General features: G+C 53.1%; 1 protein-coding gene across 1 annotated transcript in view; it reads right to left on the bottom strand.

Annotated features, from left to right (window-relative positions):
• The window catches only part of ALX4 (ALX homeobox 4), a 39,055-nt gene extending 26,652 nt beyond the window's left edge, over positions 1-12,403 (bottom strand). Inside the window, exon 1 of the mRNA XM_061998543.1 lies at positions 12,013-12,403. Within this exon, the coding sequence (XP_061854527.1) occupies positions 12,013-12,403 (391 nt within the window). The remainder of the gene's footprint in view (positions 1-12,012) is intronic.
• Positions 12,404-13,054: the final 651 nt, after the last annotated feature.

The following is a 13,054-nucleotide window of genomic DNA, read 5'->3' as shown; positions in this document are numbered from 1 at the left end:
CCAGCCCTGTGCATACCAAATGGCCCAAACTGATGAACTCCTCGCAAGGAGTGTGCTGTGTTTCCTGGCTGATGCCCAAGAAGGAGAACTGGAGTCAGACTGTACTTTCTGCTCCTCTGAAAGTCATTGTAAGCAACAGAACAGACAAAAGGCTGTATTAATCCTGGTCCTTTTATCATTCTCATGTATCTGGGGAGGGGATTCAGTTGTCCACTCACAGGTTTCTGGTGCCGTGCAAGACACATTAAGGCCTCTCAGATGCTGACATGGGGCAGGCAGATATCAAGGTCTTGGGGAACAGCACTGTGGACCCAGCAGTGCAAATGGGTGCATCTTGGCCAAGTGTCATTGCTGTTGGCTCAGTGCCTCCTCTGAGCACCACCCAAGCTTTCCCTCTCCACCATCCACAGGACAATAGGTACCTCCCCCTACTACATTTACCAGCACCTGAGAAACCTGCTGAAAGACTTTGGCCTCAAAGTCTCTGCCTTATCGCATGCTCTTCATGTCTAGGTCCCCAAATATGGTGAAAAATTCATCCCTTAGAAGCTTGGTTGCAAGCACAGCCTCTTGGTTCCTTTTTGGGTAAGCTTCAGGTCATCTTCTAAAGAAACCCATAGCTACCAACAAATATTGTCTGGCAGATTCCATCTCAGGCAAAGGCCCAACAGCATCAACAGCGATGAATGGCAGCACGGTCCCCAGGAGACATTGCTGAGTAGGATTCCTCCTCATCTTTGAGGACTCACTTTTGAAATACAACACATGCAAGAAATGCATCCCATTTCCTCTCGGAATTTTCCATCATCTGCCTGCATTTTTCTCAAAACCAGTTCTCTCTTGGCTTGACTAAAGATTTTGCAACCTCAAAATGTCCAATGGTTTTGCCACCGTAAGGAAATCTCAGAACCTCTTGAGTGTTTCGGGTATAATGAGCTCTCATGAATACTCATCACCCATTGTTTTATTTCCCCATCTCCTATGCAACATTTCATCTTTAAATTCCAAGCTTTCCCACCATGACCAGAGAGCTTTCACCCTGCTCCTCTGAAGACAGCCTATACTCAAGAGCATGCACAGTTGCCAAATGAGGCTTGTTGGGGTTTTTTTTTCAGTCACACCTTGTTTGGATACCAGGAACCTTTTCAAGGGACAATTTTAGCTCCTTGAACTCCTCTCTTGCAAACCTACATCTACTGAATGAAGCAGAAGCATTTTCATTTCTACAAACTGCGGAAGGAATGACAGAAAAAAGGATTCAGTCTAAATCTTTTCTTGCTGTCCTGCTGAGGGAGGTGTCTGCCCCCGAAAAAAGACATTTGAACAAGCTGGGAGAACTAGCTTTTGGTGGCTGTGGTCTCAACCCCAAACTTTTGCCACCAAGATGAAGGAAAAGTGAATTTCCAGTAGAGCGTCAGTGCTGTCCCCATCCCACAGGCACCCCAACTCTGTTCAATGACAACTCCTTCAGCTCTGAAAATTCCCAGCCACTCTCCTCCAGCCATCAAGGTAGCCTTCTCTTCTCACGAGGAGCATGTGGACCTTTTGCAACCCTGGCAAGGCCATAGCTGAGTCTCCAGCAGCAGGATCAGTGCTGTGCATGGCCAGGCAGGCCGACAGTGCCACGCTCCCTCCCCTCACATCAGGGAAGTGCCACCTCACCACCTCTGGCTAAGTGTTTGCCCAGGGTGACTGTTATACCTCTTTTTCAATAGGTCACCTTGTTCTGGGTTCAGATTAGCATCCTCAAGCTCATGACAGTCTGTTTGTTAAACATCATCAGCTCCTGCTAAAGGGTCTTTCCATATGCCAGGATACTCTCAGGTATAACGCAGGGACTGGCTGGGCAATATCTTGATCTCTTCTCCCAAGTAACGAGTGATAGGACAAGAGAAAAGGGCCTCAAGTTGCACCAGGGGAGGTTTAGACTGGACCTGAGGAAGAAATTTTTTCTTGAGCGGGTTGTCATCCCCTCTGCCAGGCTGCCCAGGGAGGTGGGGGAGTCCCCATCCCTGGAGCTATTGCAAAGCCGTGGAGCTGAGGTGCTGAGGGCCATGGGTTAGTGGTGGGCTTGGCAGGGTGAAGGGGAGGGGTTGGACTCTATGAGCTTAAAGGGTTTTTCCAACCATAACGGTTCTATGATTCTCTGATAGCTGCTCAGTTGCTCTCTTGAGCGAGGGGTACCTTTCAGGCAGAGACCCACACGACAGTTTGCTATGGACTTGTGCTAACACGAAAGCCATCCACTGCCTCCAGATATCCACTGTGCAGAACCAAAATGAGACTAGTGAGGCACATCCCAGATATTATCTATTAATGGTAAGGCACAAGCAGCCTTTGATTAATACATTGCACAGCAAAGCTCTTTCTGGCCTGTTTTTCTAACCAGGACAACAGATGAGGTCAAAGAACTGTTTACAAGCTCAAGGAGACAGCTCAGAGGCCTGCCCACAGAGGCAGGCGCCACAAACACCGCCCAAACCTCTTTCTTTCACATGAGCCACGTCCGTAAAGGCAAACGCCACAGGATGAAAGCCCTGGTGCTCACTGACCACGTCCCAACCACAGTGATGTACAGGCCCAATGTTAGTTCATCTCCCACCCTGACCACGCTGAGCACTTTCCTAGATCACAGCGATCCAGTCTCCTGCCTGCACTTCTCCCCAGCAAGGACACTTCCCACAGTCCCTGCCTTCCCTCCTACCCATGGGGCTGGCTCCATTTTGCATTGTCCCTCTCTGTCTCATTTCAACAACCAACCGCAGTACCTGAATGAGCATCTGCCTGCTGTCTTGCTGCCTGGCTTCCTCCGTAGCTCTCCCTCTGAAGTGACCCGCTGCCAAACGGAGGCAAAAATGGTGTTCAACCAAGAACCCACATTTTTGCCACCAAGGCCAAGGGGATTTCCAGTATAACTAGCCACCAAAGTACCTCTCCCAGAAGCAAATGAATTAAAGGCTACAAGGGAAGAGAGGAACTCTCTGAACACCAAATCAATATCCATCCCTGGGCACCACGGGGCACCTTGCTACAGCCACAACTCTTAATGTCAAACCAGCATCACCCAGCTTTGCATGTGCAGCTCCAGGTCCCCCTGTTTCCTGGGTTGAGTTTGGGGCTTTCAGTGGATTTTTATGAGGCTGTGTCCTGACTAGCCATATATTTATAACAACCCTTCTCGCAGATATTCCCCCTCCCCATCAGAGCTGCACTTAACTGAGCAGTTGTGCTCATGTTTGATGTTGTAGCCAATCCCCCATTGCTCTCTATCCTGCATAATTGCCTTTTTCTAATAGCTTGAAGTGGTTATGAACTGGGTAGAAATACTGTTCTGTCTAGAATAGGACTTTATACCTGTATAAAGCAACCAGCTTCTCTCTCTCCTCCAGTAGCAGCTTTCTGAGGTCTGTTCAAGGGCTGAAATGAAATATTTAAGCTCTGCCATAAATCCCACAGCTTCATGGAGTGTTCCTGGCCTCCTGCACAATCTGCCTGAGTGTCTAGCAATTGGTCCATGGGCTATTTATCTTGGAAGTATTCACTGGCATCTGGAGACATGAGGAACACAAAATGTCTGCAGGTCCTTTGCCAATTTAGGTGGGTCTGTTCTTCCTCTTGCCTTCTAGCATTTGGCTGTGTCCTGTCTAGCTCAGACTGATATCTGGCTCCAATCTGCTTACGAAGGTTCAGACCAAATCTTGATAAGCCAGGTTATGTCTATAACACAGTGCTTCTCAGCTCTCAGGTATGGGTCCTTGCCACAGCTGTGCTCCTGACTCTGCTCCAGGATGAGGTCTGGGCATGCACTATGCCAGGGAAGTCTGGAAAAGAACCACATGGTGCTCCAGAATATCCCAAAGTCTCCTGAACCAAAGAACAGCACAGCAGTCCAGGCTACAGAGCCTACTTCTGCCTCATGGGTTGGCCTCAGACTCTTCTCTGTGAACAAGGACTCCCATCTGGATCCTCTTTTCCAACAGACACGTGTCAGCCTCCTGTGGGGTCCTTTCTTGAGCAGCAACGCTGGTGCTGGAGAAGCCCAGTGCTGTGGGCATCCCTGTGCTCATGTGACAGAGCTCATGCACGCACACTGGGGATGGTCAATCCTACAGTTGACCCAAACCCTGCCTGGCACACCCACAACCAGCAGGCTGGTACCCTGCTGAGCCTTTGGTTTCCTCTGGGATGTGCTTTCCTATTCTTTCAGAAAGCTAGTTGTGGCTCAGGCCTCCTATCAAGTTTCAGGCTGAATAACATTTTCCCATTTCCCTTGGTTTGTGAAACATCTTCTGGCTCATGTCACTCATGTTTCCCAGCACCTCGTGGAGTCAGGGTCTGGCAGCTGGGCCTCAGGTCTCTCTGGGTACTGTCCCAGTACAGAGTCACTCTCTAACTGCTTTCAACCCTTTCTGGGAAAATTCCTGATACTGCCTTCTCTCCCTGTACACAATTTACAACTTTGTTTTGATTTGGTTTGATTCTGGTGTGAATTCCTTTCTCTTCCCACGGCTCCTGAACAGGTTATATGCATCATCTTTGTCATCTGACCCCTCTTGCACCAAAAGAATGAATATAGTTCCCCTTTCCTTCTTTGGAAACTGCATTTTACCCCGACACCAGCACTGCCTCTGAATCAATGAGGTTCAGACGTACCCACACTCCTGAGGAGGCAGCTGCTGCTACAGGGGAAAACTGAGGGGACACGAGAATTTCTTTTCTGCAGCAGTGCTTGTACACAAAGCCTCATCTCCCTAAGCACAACAGCAGTCAGATATTAGTTATTTTTGAGACATTACAAGTGTCCTTTATTTCCCTCTGCCCAAAGTGTTTGTTCTGTCTCCTCCTCAGGTTCCCGATTGCCCACTGATAGCACTTCCCTGATGGGCCTCGGCTTTCTGTTGACTCCTCATCTTTGGTTTTGTAGTGTTTTCAGCCTTGTACTGAATAAAGGTGGTTGCTATCTTTGTAAGCACCGCAGAGTTTTCACTCAGCTTCAGCAGGCAGCATGTCTATCAGTGACAAAACCAGGCACCATCACCAGCTAAAATCCCACTTGCCTTACAACTAGTAACCACAGTTCTTGCCAATAAAGAGTACATTCAGAAACAACACCGATTCAACCATCTGTTTTCAGACAACAGATTAACTGCAACAGGATAAACCCTTAAACTGCATCTTCACCAAAAAAACCCACCCAAAGCTACACCTATCAGATGTAAAGAGCCACTTAACTGCTGAGTTAGGCGATGTAATGGTCTTCGATGCAGATAAGAAGAGACCACAGCTTATGACATTTCAGCTTGTCATGGCTAAATCCTGCTGAGACTTGAAGATAGCAGCTACTGTGTGTTGAATCACAGCTATTCTCAACAGAGAGATAAAGAATTTGGTGCTGGTGCATTCATACTTATATAGTTCATAAAATCACTTGCAGACCACCTTCCCTAACAGTGCCAAGTCTGCTCATCGCCCACCCAAGACAGCTCCTCATCTTCTTCCCCTGCCTCATCTCATTCATCTCTGTTCCCTCCTCGCTCCATCCCTTTCCCCTCTTCCTCACTGACCCATCTATCTTGCACTTGAAAAATGGCCCTGGAATTACAGTGGTGATTACAGTTGCCCTTTCACATCAAGTCTATTTACGTGGCGTTCAAAACACAAAGACGACTCGTGAGCGTGAACGAAAACGTGGCCATGCAGAGTCACCACTACGTCTCACAATACTGATTCACCTCAACTTACACAGATAGCAGAGTGGAAGTCATTTAATATATGCAAGCAGCTTTCCTGCTTTACTCGTGAGCTTTCATTTACAGGTCCAGGCAGCTGAGAGACATGTAACTATAGTAAATTATACTTTATTCATGCAAAGCGTTCCCATTCATCTCTTAATAAATGTTTCTCAAGTCACAGGGGTCTTGCATTAACTGCTTCACCTGCTCCTAGCCCACAACTATTTCCCTTTGGAAAGTGTCTCTACATGGACATTCATCAGACCTATGCTTTCCACGCTGATTAGCAACTGAGAGGGGACTTTTTTGTTTCCCAAATGTGTGGGAGGAATTCCTCAGCAACACACAGCTTTTGGAGCAGTCATTTCTCAGCATCTTCTGAAGAGCAGTGACCAACTCATATCGTGTAGGTTGCTCACGATGATGAGTTGCTTTTCAAAGACAAGCCCATTAATGTGGATTTGCAGACTGAGAGACCTGGGCATAGAACACACCAATTGCTACAGCTTCTTGCTCCAAATAATGACGTGGCTATCAGGAAACCTAAGTTCAGACTCCCCCAAAAATCAAACACAGGACTACTACTTTGTGAGTTTTCCAACTCTGACAGCAGAATCCTACTCGAGCCTGCTGAGAGCCTCCTCTAACAGCTGGACTTGATGATCTTAAAGGTATTTTCCAACCTAAATGACTGTATCTCTGACTCTGCCAGAGCCATGGCCCTGGTAAGGTCACCCTGGTGACACTGAGCAGCTGCAAGCCTCACCTTGCACAAGCCACTCACAGGTTCCAAGCATCAGTTGCAAAATGGGAAGAAAAGTCCTTTACTGCCACGGGATGCATCACACCTTCTACCCAAAACGTGCTACAGCTACCCAGATGCCCTGAACTAGGTAATAAAAGCTGCTCGAGGACTCGAGAGAGTGCAACTGGCTGAAGAGCCTGGAACTGAGTGACTCGAATGGACAGGGCTTTGCCTGGAGATGTCCTTTAGCAGCAGACCTTGGCTCCAAGCCTCCTAGACACCACCTCCCTCTTAAAAGGGAAACTCATCATGGCTTTGAAGGCAGGGCTTGGAAAAGGCATAAATCTTGACGATCTGAGGGACTGAAGCCTGCACATTAGCTCCCCTTAAACTTGGGAGGTTAGAAACCACAGCCAAAGAAATCTCTTTTGATTCACAACTTGTTTTGAGCAGTCACCCATAAAGCAGCCAGTGAATCATCACTCCAGCCAGTTAGTCATGCAACCGCACTGCATGTACACTCCAAAGGCTGCACAAAATAAACAGCCTGCAGCTCCAGATAACACACACACGGCTCCTTCGCGCTATCTGGCATCAGCATATATTGTTAATAGGACTCCTACACCAAAGCCTGAGGAAAAGATGCGTTAAGCATCTCCAAATCTCTCTCCCTCACCGCCCCCTCCCCCAGTCAGTATTTTTTTCTCGGCTGCTTCGCACTGTGACGCTTTCAAAACAAATTAAGACTCGTAAAAGTTTTAAGACTCTTCCTTTCTCTCTTTCTGCACCCTTGCTGCTAACGTCCCGCTGGGGTTACAAGCGGGCGCTGCAGAAAGTGTAGGGCTACAGCGGAGTTAATCCCGATCGGCAGCGGACAAGTCGAAAATAAACAGCTCTAAGCGCGGAAAAAAAGATCCTCCTGCAAGGCGGGAGCGGCAGGAATACGGGGGAAGGGAGGCAGGCTCCCGGTCCTTCGACACGGAGTGTTATAAACAGCTCGGGTCAAGAATCCTATCAAAAAGCCTTGCAGCCACATCCACCGTCCAAGTCAAGAGAAGCGCAAAACACCTTTGGGAAGAGCCGCGAATAAATCCTCCAGCGCAGCCGGGGTGAGGAGCGTGAGCCCTACCTTCGCGTCCTGCTCCCCGAGGAAATCCCGCAGCTTTCCGCGGAGGCGATCCCGCACCTCCCAGTGTCTGTTCAAACAGAGGCTTTAGCCAAACTCCCGGCGAGGGAGCTCCCTCCCCTCCCTGGGAGGGTGCCGGAGCCCGTGAATGGCAGATCTGGTGGCCCTATTGTGGAAAAGAGAGGGCGATTGCCAGGGCGGCGTCAGCAGCACGCCGGGGCCAGCAGCCGAGCCGAGCCGAGCCAGGCCGGGTCGAGCCATGGCCCCGAGGCCCCCGGGCAGGAGCCGCCCCCGCCGCCCCGGGCCGGCCCCGCCCCGCTCGCCCGCTGCTTCTCCCCGCCGCTCCGTCCCTCCCTTCTCGCCCCCTTCCCCCCTGTGTGTACTCTCCCTTGGGATGAGAGGGGCAGCAGCTCCCCGCAGCCCGGGTCCCGTTCCTCGCCGCGGGAGAGGAGCCGAGATCAAAGCTGAAGGGAGAGGGAAAGGGGACGCAGGACGGCCACAACCCTCCCAAAAGCCCTCTGCACCCCGCGGCCGGGCGAGGGGGCAGCGACTGCCCACCCCCCGCACACACACTCCCCCAGGCGGGTGTCGGCGCGGTTCCCGGTAACGCTCCCTGTACCGCCGGAGCGGTGCGGAGGGAACGGCATCGCCCTGCGAGAGTCCCGCGGCGAAGAACACGGCCCCAGGTACCCCCTTCCCGCCCCGGGCTCGGAGCTGCGGCTGGAGCCGGGGGAAGGGCGGGGGAAGCGGGGAGCAGACGCCGCCGGCCCTGCCCGCGCACGGCGGGCTGCGGCAAAGCCCATCGGCGGGGGCTCCGGGCGGCTCCGCGGGGAGCCCGAGCGCCTGGCAGGCAGCTCCTCTCACGGGAGGCCGGGGCGGGGACGGGAGGGACACACACACCGCCGGCGAGCTGGTTCCTGCCGTGCCTGCAGTTCACATTACATTAGGGGGAGGAGGAGAAATACATTAAAAGTGTCAATAAAAAGAAAAAGGCACGCAGTGATCCTCCGAGTCCTACGGCGGCGGCTTTCCGCCCTTCTGTTAATAACGCGCTTTAGGCTGCACTTTTTAATTTGCTCGCTAAATAAAAGAAATGGTCGTTATTTGCATAACCCGGCGCTTAAAGAATTTCCTCCGTTACAGAAAGCCCGTTTCCTTTGAGCAAACATCCCCATCACATTCGCCTTCTCTCCTTAAAGGATTTTTTCCCCCCCCAGCCCGTATTTCTAGACGGCAACAGACGAACGTATTTGTGTGGGTACAGGGCTATACGCATACAGATGTTTCCAGACATATAACTTACTCCAGCTCCACGCAGTAGAAATAGCAACTCAGATCACTGCAGCACATAAATCATTCGAAAGCTTTTTTCCCTCCCTCCTAAGCCAAGATATATAACCTGTTCTGAAGGCTTTTATTTAAGATTTCGGCTTTAATAGCCGGTGCCGGTCTGCGGGATAACCCGTACCCCTATTTACGGCGGGGAGACGGGGGGAATGGAGGAGGGAAACTCTGCAAGGCCGCTGGCCCCATCGACGAGCGGAGCCGGGAAGCCTCGCCAGGACCCCTCCCGGGGCTGGAGGACCCCCGCTCAGAGCCAGAGGGACCCCCTCATCTCCCCGAAGGTGCCACAGAGAGCCCGCCCGAGAGTCAGGGCCGCCCGGTGCCACCGGCGCTTGCCAGCACTTCGGCGACTGCCGCTCGGTGTATTTACGGACGCAGCTCTCCCGGGCCTATATTTATCCGTACAATGCGATGAAAGGGATGAGATCTCGAAATAGAAGCAGAGAGCAATAGATGGCAGGCACGGGCTTTTTATAACTCGAAACGATTTGTTTATTAAAGACTTAAAATTAAATGTTTTAAAAGGCGGGGGGAACTCACACATGACGGACACAAACACCCTCTCCCGCTGTGCCCCTCGATGGACGCAGCTCCGGGCGTGGGGGGAGAAGCCGTTTTGGGGGCCTCGGGTGGGGTTTTTGTGCTTGTTTCGGGGTTTTTTTTCCCCTTTTTTTTTTAGGGGGGAAATATTGTTTTTTGGGTTTTTTTTTAGATCGAGACATAGCATCCCACCACTCCCATCCTCCTCAGCTCCGGGCACCCGGGAACGCGGGGAGGTATCGGTCCCCGTTGCCGCCGCGCTCCTTCTCCCACTGCGCATCGCACCCTGCGGGACCGGCACCGGAGCAACAGTGGAGGCTCGGCCGGGGCAGCCACATCCCCCCCACCCCGGCTTCCCCAGGGAAACGAACCCTCCAGGAGCTCTCCCCGTCCTTCATGCGGTGTTTGCTGGCCGCCTCCACGCCCGTTGCGGAGAAGAACGGCAGTCACGCACGCCGAGGATATTTACCCGGGCTCGGTGATTCCCCGTTCCCTTTAGCCGGGAGTGGCTCTTTAGCCGTTTGGGAGAAGGCGAGAGGCTCCTGCTGCTGCTGCTGCAGTCACTCTGCGCAGCCCTGATCTGGCTGTTATTAGCGAGTTTCTCTCTTCAATCGTTAATCGTTATTATTATTGCCATTAATTATCCCCGCGGATTCATGTGTCTCTTATTACAGCGCATCGCCCGTAGCCACATCACAAAGGGTTCTCAACGAGGGTCTCGCCGCGCGTCCCGCTGAACTCAAACCCAGAGCCTCGCTTGAAAATAAATTGAGGGACCCCCACACACACCCTGTCGGAGTCAAGGAGGGCGATACATTTGCGTGGCTCTAGCGGAGGTTCTAATGTGTCACCACGGGCTATGCCGGCGCCCTGGGCTTTGCAACGCACAGAAACAAGAGAGACGATCACCGGGGAGAGGATGACGGGGCAGGGCGGCCGCGAAGGGCGCCCGGGGCTCCCGGGAGGAGCGGGGAGCTGGTCCCTCCCGGCCGGGGCCGCTCGGTCTCACCTTGCCCTTGGCCGTGGGCCCCGGGAGGCCCCGCGGATGCGGAGCGGGCCTCGGTTGTCCACCCGCGCGAAACGGACGGGGGAAGAGACGGAGAAAGCTATCGACTAAGCCCCGGCCAGAAGAAGGACGAAAGCAGCCCCAGCAGGAGTTACCTGAGGGAGGGGGGTTGTGCCACCCGGGGGGGGGACAGAGACAGAGCGCGGCCCGAGGTGGGAAGACAGGATCGGGCCCTTGTCCGTCCGGGCGGGGAACGAGCAGCTGGGCTGTGTTTGCGGTCCCTGGGCACGGCTGCCTCCCGAGGACTCTTTGCTCGGGAAGGGATTCACCTGAGGAGCGGGGAGCGATCCAGGCGGCCGCTGGATCCGGGAACAAGGAGGGAGGGGTGCGGGGACTTGGCTACACGCAGGGAGTGATGGACGGCACGCCGGGGTTTGGGAAATGGGCAGGGAGAAGGCCCTGATTTAGGGACTCCCCTGAGACCCCGTTGTCCCTGCCCGGTGTGGTTACGGTGGTCCGGCGGACGGGGACACGACCACCCCTCCCCGCCGGCACTGGCAGCCCTCTCCGCCATCACTGGGAGGGAGAGAAAGACCCGTTTACACTTTTCCTTCTTCGAGGAAAAAAAAAAAATAAAAAGTGAGTGTTTTATTTGTTTGGTTGTTGGCTTTCTTTTTTTAAATTGAGGTGGGGGTGCTGGGGTTTTGGGGGGTTGGGTTTTGGCCTTCCCCCTCCCCTCCCTCCCGCAAATCTCCTCGATTCCACCAAAAAAACAGAATTTTAAAGCCACAGTCGGAAACGACAGGAAAAACGATCCCATTGCAGACTGTCCCGCCGAGCGCCAACGCAAGGGAGTGCCTTAATTGTCGCTAATGACCCGCGGAGAGGATGCGAGTGGGTTATCTGCAAGCCGGGCAGAAATCAATTAGAGGGGAGTGGCGATCAGGGGAGAAAGTGCGAGACAAGAAAGTAGGAAAGACAGTTAACAGCGGAAAGCGAAAATGTCGATGCAATTTTCCAGAAAGTCTTCCTCTGAAACAGAGCCCCGGTAGAGAATATTCTGCGCATCCTGGCGGTGCGGGCGCTCTTTCTGCCCCTGTTTACCGCGGGTTTCTGCGTTCTCAGGAGCTCAGCGCTCCCAGGGAGCGCACCGGCGCCGCTCAAGAAATTACCCTTCAAATCACCGCAAAACGTAACAGGGTGGGGGAAAATGTGACTTCCCCGGAGGGGAAACGCAAAGCCCAGACCCGTCTGGGAATAAAGCTATGGGGGGGCAGGACAAGGACCCCAGCCCCGCGTAGCGGCGGCGGGATGGGGCTGCCCGCGGCCACGGCGGAGCCGGTCAAGGTCTCCTTGACCCCGGGAGGACTTGTCCAGCCGGGCAGCCACCCCCCTCCTTCACCCCCCCACCGTCCCCGACAGGCCCTTTTCAGCCCCGGGCGTCTCTCTCTGGTTCCCCCCCCCGCCCGCCCCCCAACACGTTCCACCGCCTCCTCCCGGTGCTTCCCCCACCACTCACCGTAACAGGAGACCTGCAAAGCTCCGTTGTGGCCACTGTTCTCTTGCAGCTTGATGTTGCTCTCCGGGGGGGTTTTGCAGGGGCCTCGTTGCATATAGAGGTGCTGCTGCTGCGGCGGGTATTTGTTAAAGGAGGCTGGAGCCCCGGCGGGGCCGGGAGCCTGCCCGCTGCCATCCAGGGACTGACATTCCTGCTGGCTGTAGCGGCTCCGGCACTTCGTGCTGCTGTCACCAAAGCCTTGTCCTTTGCTGGCCAGGAAAGTAGGGCTGAACTTGTCACTTGCTTGAAATGCCCTAAAAGGCGAGGAGCCTTCTGTGCCCTGGGAGGCTGCGTTGTAGTAGGAATCCATGGCAGCCGGATCACAATAAGAAACACAAGTATCAGCATTCATTCCTAAAATTAAAAGGCCCGAGTGTCCTTAATGCGCTTGGAGGGGCACCAGGAACCTCTCTTTCCCTCTCGCTCTCGCATACACACACACACACAGTCACAGCTGGGCCAGGGAGCTCTAAGAGGATTCAGATGTTCCTGAAAGCCGACCAGATCTCCAAACCCCCTTAAGATCTCGCACAGTAAAAGGGTTTTTTTTCTTTCCCTCCCTCCCTCTCTCTCTCACACACACACACGCTTGCCCTCCGTCTCTTCCTCCAAACTATCTACAAGCTAAAGAGGTTCTTCTCCCACTTCCCCCCACACATAGGGAAAAAAGGAAAAAGAAAAAGAGGAGAAAAAAAAAGAGAGACCTCTCCCCCAATTAATATGTAGATGATGACAGTGGAGGGGAGGGGGCCCAGGAAAGGGGGGGGGGGGATTGGATGTGTACGGGGGGGTGTGGAAACAAAGAGGGAGGGTGGTCATATCTTTTGCGTTTAAAAATACCCAAACCCACAACCCAAAACGGCCCCAAAAAGGCCTTATTATTAAAAAAAAAAAAAAAAAAAAAAAGAAAAGAAAAGAAAATCACCCAGATGCCACGGGAGGGATCGATGCGGGACCGCGCAGGAGGGAGCACCGCGGACGCTTTAACGGGGATGAGGCGCTC

The sequence above is a fragment of the Colius striatus genome, chromosome 6 (assembly GCF_028858725.1).
Source record: "Colius striatus isolate bColStr4 chromosome 6, bColStr4.1.hap1, whole genome shotgun sequence".
Classification (NCBI taxonomy): domain Eukaryota; kingdom Metazoa; phylum Chordata; class Aves; order Coliiformes; family Coliidae; genus Colius; species Colius striatus.
This window is presented reverse-complemented; position numbering and strand designations above follow the sequence as displayed.